The sequence below is a fragment of the Mobula hypostoma genome, chromosome 3 (genome assembly GCF_963921235.1).
Source record: "Mobula hypostoma chromosome 3, sMobHyp1.1, whole genome shotgun sequence".
NCBI classification, from domain to species: domain Eukaryota; kingdom Metazoa; phylum Chordata; class Chondrichthyes; order Myliobatiformes; family Myliobatidae; genus Mobula; species Mobula hypostoma.
The window spans coordinates 19,164,225-19,176,710 of NC_086099.1; the positions used below are offsets into that span (position 1 = coordinate 19,164,225).

General features: G+C 40.3%; 1 protein-coding gene across 10 annotated transcripts in view; it reads left to right on the plus strand.

Moving 5' to 3' along the window:
• Positions 1–12,486, plus strand: part of ubap2a (ubiquitin associated protein 2a) — a 90,349-nt gene that overhangs the window by 19,238 nt on the left and 58,625 nt on the right. For all 10 annotated transcript variants that reach the window (XM_063042756.1, XM_063042757.1, XM_063042752.1 and 7 more), the window contains exons 5-9: positions 4,455–4,605; positions 4,692–4,769; positions 8,079–8,136; positions 9,945–10,030; positions 10,131–10,183. In XM_063042756.1, the coding sequence (XP_062898826.1) occupies positions 4,455–4,605; positions 4,692–4,769; positions 8,079–8,136; positions 9,945–10,030; positions 10,131–10,183 (426 nt within the window). The remainder of the gene's footprint in view (positions 1–4,454; positions 4,606–4,691; positions 4,770–8,078; positions 8,137–9,944; positions 10,031–10,130; positions 10,184–12,486) is intronic.

The following is a 12,486-nucleotide window of genomic DNA, read 5'->3' on the forward strand; positions in this document are numbered from 1 at the left end:
GCAAGCCTTCCACATCAGCCACAGCAGACGACGAACCTCGACCTTCGACATCGAAGCAGGCAGTCATAGGAGAAGATGAGCTGCCTGCCCTGATCGATGATGAGATGACACCCCCGTGTCCCACCACCCCAACCCCCGGGCCCCGGACAGATACTGTACCGATTCGCGGAGAATGCAGTGGTAGCTGGGAGGCACACAACACATCTTTAAGAAACAAGCCGAAGTAAACATGCTAATTAATTAGGTGCCGCCTAGCACGTAATTGTCGGCCCAGATCAGTGCCTATGCAATCGGCAATCGCCTCTGATCTGCGCCGATGTTTATGTGCTAGGCGGCACCTATTTAATTAGCATGTTTATTTCAGCTTTTTTCTTAAAGATGTGCTGTGTGCCTCCTGGCTACCCCTACGTGCTTCGTGGCAATGTATCAGTTGGCGGCCTGGAGGGTGGGGGCCACTGCACCATCCCAACCTGCGACGACTCAGTCTAACACACCATCATCAGTGTGCTCGATGTCTTCCCAATTCCCGTAAGTGATACTACACTGTACGTACATTATTTCTACTTTATATAGGCTGTGTATTTTTACATGTTATTTGGTATGATTTGGCAGCTTCATAGTTTAAAGGTTACTGGAGAGCGAGTTTATGCCAACAGCGCTTGCGTGAGATTTTCGCTACGGTGATCTGTGCAGGCAATCGTTGTAGAGAAGTATTTCTACTTTATATAGGCTGTGTATTTATCATATCATTCCTGCTTTTACTGTATGTTACTGTTATTTTAGGTTTTATGTGTTATTTGGCATGATTTGGTAGGTTATTTTTGGGTCTGCGAACGCTCACAAAATTTTCCCATATAAATAAATGGTAATTGCTTCTTCGCTTTACGACATTTCGGCTTACGAACCGTTTCAAAGGAACGCTCTACCTTCAGATGGCGGGGGAAACATGTACTTTAGTATCAGGTAGTTTTAACAAGTACAGGGCCTATAAAAAGTATTCGCCCCGTTTGGAAGTTTTCATGTTTTACAACACTGAATCACAGTTTATTTACTTAGGTTTTTTTTTGACACTGATCAACAGAGAAGGACTCTTTCGTGTCAAAAGACAAATATCTACAAATTTGTCTGACACAAAGTAATTGATTGCATAATTGCTTATCCCCTTAAGGTCAGTATTTACTAGATGTACAATTGTTGGCAGCAATTACAGCCTTGAGTGTGTGGATAGCTTTCTATCAGCTGCACATCTGGACACTGCAGTTTTTCCCCATTCTTTACAAAACAGTTCAAGCTCTGTCAGGTTGCATGGGAAACGTGAATGAACAGCCCGTTTCAAGTCCAGCCACAAATTCTTATTGGATTGTGGTCTAGACTTGGCCAGTAACTTTGTTTTTAAGCCATTTCTGTGTAGCTTTGTCTTTATGCTTGGGGTCATTGTCTTGTTGAAAAACAAATCTTCTCCCAAGTTGCTGTTCTCTTGCAGATTGCATCAGGTTTTCCTCTAGGATTTCCTTGCCTTTTTCTGCATTCATTTTACACTTTATCTTCACAAGCCTTCCACGGCCTGCTGCGGTGAAGCATCCTCACAGCATGATGCAGCCAGCACCATGCTTCACGATAGGGATGGTGTGTTTCTGATACATAGTGTTTAGTCTGATGGCCAAAATGCTCAATTTTGGCTTCGTCAGACCATAGAAGCTTCTTCCATCTAACTTCAGAGTCTCCCACATGCCTTCTGGAAAACTCTAGCTGAGATTTCTTGTGAGTTTTTTCCACCAATGGCTTTCTCTTTGACATTCTCCCTTCAAGCTGCGATTAATGAAGCACCGGGGCTACAGTTGTTGTATGCGCAGTCTCTCCCATCTCAGCCACTGAAGCTTGTAACTCCTCCAGAGTCGTCATAAGTTTCTTGGCAGCCTCTCTCATTAGTCCCCTTCGTGCATGGTCACTCAGTTTTTGAGGATGGTCTGTCTGCTTTAGGCACATTTACAGCTGTGCCATATTCTTACAATTTCTTGATGTTTGACTTAACAGTACTCCAAGAAATATTCAGTGACTTGGAAATTTTCTTGTATCCATCTCTTGACTTGTGCTTTTCAACAACCTTTTCACGGAGTTCTTCATGGTGTAGTTTTTGCCAGGATACTGATTCACCAGCAGTTGGATCTTCCAGATACAGGTGTACTTTACTATGATCAATTGAAACACCTTGTCTACACACAAGTGATCTCCATTTAATTAATTATGTGACTTATAAAACCAATTGGCTGCACCAGTAATGATCTGGTGTGTCATATTAAAGAGGGTGAATATTTATGCAATCAATTATTTTGTGTTTTATATTTGTAATTTATTTAGATCACTTTGTAGAGATCTGTTTTTACTGACACAAGTCTTTCTGCTGATCAGTATCAAAAAAGCCAAATTAAATCCACTATGATTCAATGTTGTAAAACAATAAAACATGAAAACTTCCAAGAGGGGTGAATACTTCTCATAGGCACTGTGTATTCCACCAACAATTAGACAATGAATGTTAAGGTCCTGGATTATTGAGGATCAGAGGATGTGACCCACTGGACCTTAAATGTGGCGTCACGGGATCAAGAACAAAAGAGAACCTTGGTTTAGGACAAGGAATTTAGACAGGAGTAGTGTACCATCTTGAGGGTAGTTGGAGTTTGGATTGCCCTGAGAGGGTGGTGGAGGTAGAGACACTCCCCAGCACTTAAGGCATAGAAGAATAGTGTTAGGCAATGAGATTAGAGGTCAGCATGCTCATGGTGGGCTGAAGGACCTGTTTCTATGCCATGTGCCTCTCTCATTGTTTCTGTTTGGTTTAAAGTTTTGAGGTTGGGAGTGTTTAATTTGCATGTGATTCAACATAACTCGATAAAGTATGTTGTAGTACAAAGAGGATCTCTACTCCATCATGCAAGTCGAGCCTGACTTTTATAATGGGATAACAAAACTCAAATAAGCAACACACTCAGCTAGTTTATGTGGCAAAGGGGAACACTGGATCCAAATAACATTTTCAAAAAGTCAGCAAGACTGTTTCTATGGTAACCATCAACTTGAATTAAGGCAAGGATTTAACATGTGGTACATAATTACAATTACTTAGTAACTATATATTGAAGGTGATATCAGAAGTCCTCTGAAGGGCCATGTAATTGGAAATAATGGACATGGATCCCTGTATTACTGTCACCATGGTAACAATGGCCTTAACTGAGCAAAGATATTCTTGGAATGGGCATAAGCACAAGAGGATCCTTCAGGGAAAGTGATTTCAGAAGACACTAGTCTTCTTTGGTTTGGAGGTATCAGCTGAATATGTATGCATTGTTGAAACTGTTTTATCATTTCTTTATGCATTTAAAAAAAAAAGCCATCCTTGTACAATTGGCGTTAAGAGTGTATGGACCACACCAGTAATGTGATTGGCATTTCTCTCTTGCCTTCTACTGTTCTTAGATCAAACAAGTAAAGTACTTCATTTGATCTTGTAACAGTAATTCTCTTGCTCTGCAATCTGCCGACTGTAAATTAGTTTAGTTCTGTATTACGGACTGTTCAAATAATATATTGTGACAGGTACAATGGCACTTTTTTGAGAAATTTGAGTACCTTCCACTGCGCTCTTCACCACCAATCCCTGCACTGACACCAGCTCCTCTAAGTTGGTTCCCAAACTAATCGTGAAATAAAAGGATGGTTGTTGAAGTAGTAGAGTTATTTGAAGCAGTTTAAGTATTAAATGTTTATGACTGTTTGAACTGATATATTAGAAATATGATTTTGGGGCTTTGTTTGGCTGTATCTGATCAATTTTAAGAGATGCAACAATTATTTTTTCTGATTACTTTGGCTGCATTCTTGGAAAAATACATGGGATAACGTTGAGGGAATGGTAATCAGGTTTATTATCGCTGTCTTATATAATGGAAAACTTGTTGTTTTGGTGCAGCGGTTCAATACAAAGACATAAAATTACCATAAATTACAAAAATAAATGCAAGCAAACAGATAATGAGATATTGTTCTGGACAATTCAGAAGTCTGATAACAGAGGGTAAATAGCTGTTTCTGAATCATTCAGGCTCCTGTACCACCTTCCTGATGGTAGTAATGGGAAGAAAGCATGTCCCTGATGGTAATGGCTGCTGCTCTCTGGAGGCACATCCTCTTGAAGATGTATTTGAAAGCAGGGAAGGCTGTATCATGAAGGAGCTGGCTATGAATGATGAATGTTATTTGATTGACTAATTGACTCCTTGTAATGAAATAATGAATTCAAGTGGGCTGGTGAAAACTTCTGGGGCTTCGCATGCACTTGTATTTTGATACTAATAATATATCCACTCTAGTATTCTCTTCATGTAAATTCACTTTTTTAAAATCTAAAACGAATTGTTACACAAGTAACTTGCAGGTATGTTTTCATGCAGAACTCATGGGAGACTGTAGGTAAAAAGAAGAGTCTTGGAACTGTAAAGGATAATCTGGAAAATAAGGAAAAAAATAAGCGTGGAGATAAAGAAACCAGTCAGGTTCGTGGGAGCTCTACTAGACGGGGAAAAGCAAGTCGCGGGAGGGAATGTAAGTATAGCACAGAAGATGTAAAAGTAATCCAGTTGATAAATGTGTCTTTACTGTTGTTGAAATTTCTAATTTTCAAATTGCAGACAGGCTTGAAGAAAATGGTGTGGACATCAGCCCTGGTGATCGGCACTCAGAACGAAGTAGGCGTGCACGTGGCAGAGGTGAGAATACTTTAGAACTCCTGTTTAGTTATCTTTTATTTTGTAATGACATGCTGCCACAAGTGTCAATAAGGTATTAATATGTGCAAAAGAGCCATTGGCTCAAAGTCTCATAATAACTTGCGGAAATCACCGTGTGAACCTTCCCATCCAAAACTTGTACAATTTCTGGGGTAAAGCAAAATCAGTTGAGGAATTCACCTTGAGTAATCAAATGTGGAGCACAAAGTATCTGCTCCCTTTCTTAGCTGATCTGCCAAGCTAGTGTTAGAATCCATTTTGCCAGCTTGCTGTGGCTCCCGTTTGTCTCCCTTTGTCAAAAGCCTAACCAAAGTCCCTGTTGACTACATTATCCATGTCACTTGCATCAAATCAGTACACTTTGTTTGCACTTAAGAGATGTTCAGTTGATTAGATTAGGTCTTCCCCTACAAAAATCATGCTGATTATATTTTGATTAATCACTGATTTTGACTTTCCAACTGTAGATTTATCCTGTCTCTCAACTTTAGCCAACAGCTTCCTTTTAACTTATTAGATTCTCAGGCCTGTAATTACCTGGTTTGTCTGTGCTGCTTTCTGGAATAAAAGTAGCGCAGTTATTGATTATAAATCATCTAGTTCCTCACCTGTGGTTAACAAAGATTTAAAAATTTCTGCTGGAGCCCCAGCAATATCTTCCTGTAACTTATTGCAGCCTTAGAAATCTCATCAGGCCCTGGTGGGGTGGGGGGGGGGGGGGAAGAAAAGCCTGCTTTTAATGGTAACGTTTCAGAAGTTCTGCTGCTTCCTGTAAAATTTCCAGCCACAATGTCCTTGAGGAATATGAATAAAACGTATTTATTTAGCACCCATGTTCTACAGTCTCTGTCTCCAAGCGCAATTACTCCTTTAGTATCTAATGGTGTCTGCTCTTTCCCTGGTAATCCTTCATCCTATAATATACTTTAAAACATATGTTGAATGTAAGCTGTTTATTCAGATATTGGAAATCCAAGCAAAATACACAAAATGCTGGAGGAATTCAGCAGCCCAGTCAGCATCTATGGAAAAGAGTACAGTCGGAATTTCGGGCCGAGACTCTTCATCAAGACTGGAGAAAAAATATGAGGAATCAGGATAAGAAAGTTGGGGGAGGGGAGGAAGAAATGCAAGGTGATAGGTGAAATCGGAGGGGCGGGGGAGTAAAGAGCTAGGAAGTTGATTGGTAAAAGAGATACAGGGCTGGAGAAGGGATAATCTGATAGGAGAGAACAGAAGGCCATGGAAGAAAGAAAAGGGGGAGGAACACCAGAAGGAGGTGATGGGCAGATAAGGAGATATGGTGAGAGAGGGGAGTGGCGATGGTGGGAGTGTGTGTGGAGAGATAACCGGAAGTTCGAGAAATCTGTGTTCACACCATCAGGTTGGAGGCTACCCAGAGGGAATACAAGGTGTTGCTCCTCCAAACTGAGTGTGACCTCATCGTGACAGTAGAGGAGGCCATGGACTGACATATGGGAATGGGAAGTGGAATTAAAATGGTTGGCCACTGGGAGATTCTGCTTTTTCTGGCGGACAGAGAAGTGGTGCTCAGCAAAGTGGTCTTCCAATTTATGTCGGGTCTCAACGATATGCCAGAGGCCACGCTGGGAGTACCGGATACTGTAAGTGACCCCAACAGACTCATAGGTGAAGTGTCGCCTCACATGGAAGGACTGTTTGGGGCCCTGAATGGTAGTGAGGGAGGAGGTGTAGGGGCAGCTGTAGTACTTGTACCATTTGCAAGGATAAATGCCAGGAGGGAGGTCAGTGGGGAGGGACAAATGGGCAAGGGAGTTATGTAGGGAGTGATCCCTGTGGAAAGCTGAAAGTGGGGGTGAGACACAAAGATGTGCTTTGTGATGGGATCCGTTGGAGATGGCAGAAGTTATGAAGAATTATGGCTGGGGTGATTGATGAAGATAAGTTGAACCCTATCCCTAATGGGGTGGTGAGGGCGGATGTGCACAAAATGAAGGAGATTGCAGTTGAGGACAGCGTTAATGGTGGAGGAAGGGTAGCCCCTTTCTTTGAAGGAGGAGGACATCTCCTTAGTTCTGGAATGCTCCTTCCACCAGAAAAAGCAGGATCTTCCAGTGGCCGCCCATTTTAATTCCACTTCCCATTCTCATTCCAACGTGTCATCCCATGGCCGTCTCTGTTGTCGTGATGAGGCTGCACTTGGGTTGGAGGAGCAACAGTTATTATTGCATGATGGCATGAACATAAATTCCTTGAATGACCCCCCTCCCCTTTCACCATTCCCCATTCTCATTTCCTTATTTCACCATATCTTCTTACCTGCCCATCACCTCCCTTTGGTGTTCCTCGCCCTTTTCTTTCTTCTATGGCCTTCTGTCCTCTCTTACCAGATTCCTCCTTCTCCAGCTCTCTCTTTCTCAAATCAATCTCCCAGCTCTTCACCCCTTTCCACACCCCATCCCCGTCTGACCTATCATCCTGTGTTTCTACTTCCCCCCCCCCCACCTTTTTATTCTGACTCCTCATTGTTTTTTTTCCTCAGATCTGATGAAGGGACTTGGCCTGAAAAGTTGACTGTACTCTTTTTCCATAGATGCTGCCTAACCTGCTGAGCTCCTCCAGCATTTTCTGTGTGTTGCTTGTTTATTAATCCTTTTTAGAGATTAATTATCCATACAAATCGTTTTGGTTTCTTCTGTCCTTCCCAAAGCTTGAATTTGCAGTTTATTGTGAAATAGAATGGTCAACTTTCCTGTAAAGTTCTTGACTTTTGTGATATATTTGCATCACTTTGCCTTCAGCTACTACTGCACATTGAATTTGATTTTTAAATATTGACAACCATCTTCAGCATTTAAATTAAATGGTGACGTTGGTAGTTTAGCCACTGCTTGTGTAGTTATTTTTATTCTGATCAATTCTGAAATTTTTCTGATAAACCTGCCTGATCTTCATGAAGTCTTGTGAGGGGGTGCAAGGACAATGAGTCTTTTAATTAGGAATTCTGTGCACTGATACACTTAAATGGTTGGTGATGCACTCTGAAATGCAGACTGCTGTTCAAGCACTGATAGAATCCTGGCATCCTGGTGGTTTACATCCAAAAATGTTTTATCCTGTTAATAATGGTTATTTCTTAGGACCCTAACATCTCCCAATCAAGGATAAAGTTTGCCAGTTAGCTGCTGCCTCTTAATTCTGTGTTTTCCATCGAGTAAAGTCAGTGTTGATGTTGGATTACAGTTTGAGAACCTGGAGCCACAAGTTAATTTTGTACATTTAATTACCATTTTGTTAAATTTACAGGATATAGTGGGCGTAGTAGAGGTAGGGGAGCAGCAAGATTTTCAGCGCAAGGAATGGGGTAAGCATATCAAACTGAAGTCTGATTCTGAATTGTTTAAAACTTGGATTACTAAAATTGCTTATTCCATTAAATGTTAGATTTTCACAACAGAATTTACTTCATACTTTTCAAATTTTCTTGTCAAATTTAGTGTAATTCATTATAATTCACTCTTACTGATTATATTGAGAAAGGAATGGGTGCTTCATTGCACATTGGTGCAGAAAGATGTAAATGATGAAGACAATATAAAGGGACTCTGAGGGAAAAACTAGAAAATTGTATTCAGAGTTTTGTTTCTTTTTCCTAAAGCTCTTTGTCCTTTGGTGCTGTGATTCTCTTTCTGTTTACGTTATTAAATGCGAATTAAATTATGTTAGTTTTTGACTGGTTATTGTTGAGGAGGTGATGTATTGAACTGCATCAACTTTAATGTAGCATATGACTTGATTCATTTTTCATGCCATGATGTGCAAAGCAATATCTAATTTGTACTGAAATGCTAATCATTATGTGAAATTATATCTGGACCAAGCAGAGAACTCCTGTGCTAGCATCAGAGCAGTTATCTCCTGTTTAAAATGCTATTGAAATTATTAAGTTTGTTTTTGATGGCTGGAGAACTATGTCAATGGGTGTTTGAATCATTTTGTTTACAAAACGCGTGAGGAGAAGATGGCACCGCGCCGCAGCTCGCAGTGGCCACTCTGGTGGTGATGTCTGTTATTTGTCAAGTAGGGTGCCATGCACAGTAGTGATTTGATGGAGACGGACATGAGAGCACGGAGGAACATCTGGAGAAACTTCTGAAATGCCTGCTTCGTTGCTGCTGCTACTGTGTGGTCCAGAATCTCCGGAGGAGAAGGCCCGGAGTCCTCGGCTTTGCTTGTTGCTCGTCTGCCGGGGCGGGGTCGAAGCGCTCGGCAGAGGATGATGCTTGGAGAAGCTGTATTGGAGGGGCTGGTCAGAGGCTCAAAGTTTTCGGACGGACTCAGTCAGCTGCGGTTGGGTACTTCCAATGCATCGGCAAGTTGTCGGCGCTTGGAGGTTCATGGCAGGGAGAGTTTCTTCCTTCTGCTGCCTGTGTTCGATGATGAGTCGATCAGGAGTTTGAGGATTTTTTTTTACCATGCCCATGGTCTGCTCTTTATCAAATTACGGTATTGCTTTGTATTGTTGTAACTAAATGTTATAATTATGTGGTTTTGTCAGTTTTAGTCTTGGTTTGTCCTTTTATGATATCATTCTGGAGGAACATTGTATCATTTTTTAATGCATGCATTTCTAAATGACAGTAAATGAGGACTGAGTGTCCTCATAATCTAAAACAAGCAAATGGTATGGGGGAATAGAGTGAAAAAGATTTCACAATTGCATATTTTAAAACATGGTTGTATTTTCTCCTTGAAATATGCATTCAATTCCACAGAGAACATTCTGGTTCTGTATAAACCTGTACTTTATAAATAAATTTTATTAACTTTTACACTGTGTACTTTCAGGACAAGCACATTAATTTGAGCGATGGATATTCAGCTATGCTCACTGAACTGCTAAAATGGATATATTGATTAAAAGATGAGACTTTTACAATAATGACCAAGGAATAAATTCTACAACTTCAGTATAATTTTTGAGGCCATCAATTTATATTAGTTTGTCTATGTATTTAAATAGTAAAATATCTATCTGTATCTTCAGGTAAATGCTAATTTATTAAACAATTAAATGGTAACTAATAGTGAATAGCTTCTTTAAAAATGATTGGAGAATGTTTAAATTATCAAACAGTTGATTTCAATTAGTGGTTTTTTTCAAATGTACAGAACCTTCAACCCTGCAGACTACCCAGATTCTACAGCAACTGATGAGACAGCTGAAATTTGGGAATCAGGTCAAAACAATGGAACGGGTAGGAATATATTTGTTTAAAACATTTTTTTATTTTGAACGTTGCAAAATTTCAGTTTGTTTTGCTGAATTGTGTACATGTGTATATATTTGTTTTTCAGGTACCTGGCAAAATTCCATGGAGGACTGGGTCAGTGATGACTGGAATGAAGATGTAAGTATGAGTCATATTTATAAATAAAAATAATTTTAATCTACTTTTTTGCTACTTCAAGATTGTTGGAATGATACAGTTTGTTTATTGCATTTTGCACAGTCAGTAAAAGGGTTAGTTATACTAAGCAATGATTCATAGTTTTTGAGTGAATCATTTAGATTCAATTACATCACGGTTTAGTTTTTCTCATGTATCCAGGAAAATGCTTAAGTTCCACATGAATGCAATTCAATCTTTTAGCCAATTTAGTATACTGTAGTAAATTTAGTTAAGTTGAAAATTGTCTTTTGATTAATAACAGCTGTTGCAAATATCTTGTGATTTGACATTGACGCTAATATAATCCATACAGGGAGAGCAAAAGGAACACTATCTCTAATCTAGGTATTAAATAACTACATTACACATGCTATTCTGCTAGTGCATTAGTGATCTGTGACAGAGCTGTCGTTTCCAGGGGAATGGTAAAAGTAATTGCATATTTTGTGATCTTTTGAGTTCCTGCAGAGTCATAACTTGTTGAGTTTGTTTGATATTTTTACACAAAAGAATCCAATTTAACTCTAGACTTGCCAATAATTTTGCTGTGTTTTTTTTACTGCATGAATTTTTAAAGCACTCCCTCAGGTATATTCCCCATTAGATAGACACATCAATAGGGATGCTGTGAGGAATATGTGCCAAGCATGAGCAAGTGGTATTAGTTTAGGTGGTCACCTTTATCTGCATGGACGAGTTGGGCTGAAGTGCCTGTTTCCGCACTGGATTACCCTGTGACTCAATCAATACATTGTAGGTCCAGGTTAGATTGGCAGTTATGTGCACACAAGGAACTTTATGCTCTCCATGACAGAGCCATTGTGCAATGGAGAGTGGTTAGCCTGTGCCTTCCTGAAGTCCATAATCATGTTTTTGTCCACATTGATACTTGGGTTGTTCTCACAGCATTTGACAAGTATTTCTACCTCCTCTATGTGTTGACTCATCATTGTTGCTTATGAGGCCAACCACTGTTGTATCATCAGTGAACTTAATGATACCATTGTAGTTGGATCTGGCAATTTGGTCGTGTGTCAGTAGTATGAACAGCAGTGGGCTGAATACAGTCGTGGATGGGCACCAGTTGTCAGTGTGATAGAGGTTGAGATGTTGCTGCCAACTCAAACTCATTGGGGGCATTGTTAATCAGGAATAGTATCATGGCTACAGAAAAGAAGGAAGTCATGGAAGGATGGTCTACTGAGTCATTGTGGGTAAAAGTCAGAAACAGAAGCAGTATTTCTACTGGGTGTTTTTTAGAGACCCCCCCCCTCGGAATAGTAACAGACATCGAGGAACAGTTAGGGAGGCAGATTCTGGAACGATGCAATAATAATAGGGTTGTTGTGATGGCTGATTTTTAACTTTCCTGATATTAACTGACATCTCTTTAGAGCAAGGGGTTTAGATTGGGTGGAGTTTGTTAAGTGTGTTCAGGAAGGTTTCCTGATGCAATTATGTAGATAAGCCAACTAGAGGAGAGGCTGTACTTGATCTGGTATTGGGAAATGAACCTGGATGGGTGTCAGATCTTTCGGAAGGAGAGCATTTTGGAGGTAGTGATCACAGCTCTTATCTCCTTTACCATAGCACTGGAGAGGAATAGGAGCAGAAAATTTGGGAAAACAATTAATTGGGGAGGGGAAATGTGATGCTATTATGCAGGAACTTGGGAGCAGATGTTCTCAGGAAAGCGCACGGCAGGAATGTGGCAAATGTTCAGGGAACATTTGCAGGGCCTTCTGCGTAGGTATGTTTATTGAGGCAGGGAAAGGATGGTAGGGTAAAAGTGCCATGGTGTACAAAGGATGTAGAAAATCTAGTTAAGAAGGAAACAAAAGCTTATTAAAGGTTCAAGAAACTAGATACTATGAGAGCTCTAGAAAATTGCAAGGGTGTCAGAAGTGAGCTCTAGAATGAAAATTGGAGAGCTAGAAGGGGCCATGAGAAGGGCTTGGTGAGCAAGGTTCAGCAAAACCCCAAGGCATTCTACAAGTATGTGAAGAACAAGAGGTTGAGAATAAGACCATTCAGGAGTGCGAGTGGAAAAGTGCATGGAGCTGGAGGAGATAGTGCAGGTACTTAATGAATACTTTGCTTCAGTATTCACCAGTGAATAGGACTTTGGCAATTGAGGGGATGACTTACAGCGAACTGAAATGCCTGAGTGCATACACATTAAGAAAGAGGATGTGCTGGAGCTTTTAAAAGGTATTAAATTAGATAAATTGCCAGAACCAGATGAGATATACCCCTGGCTA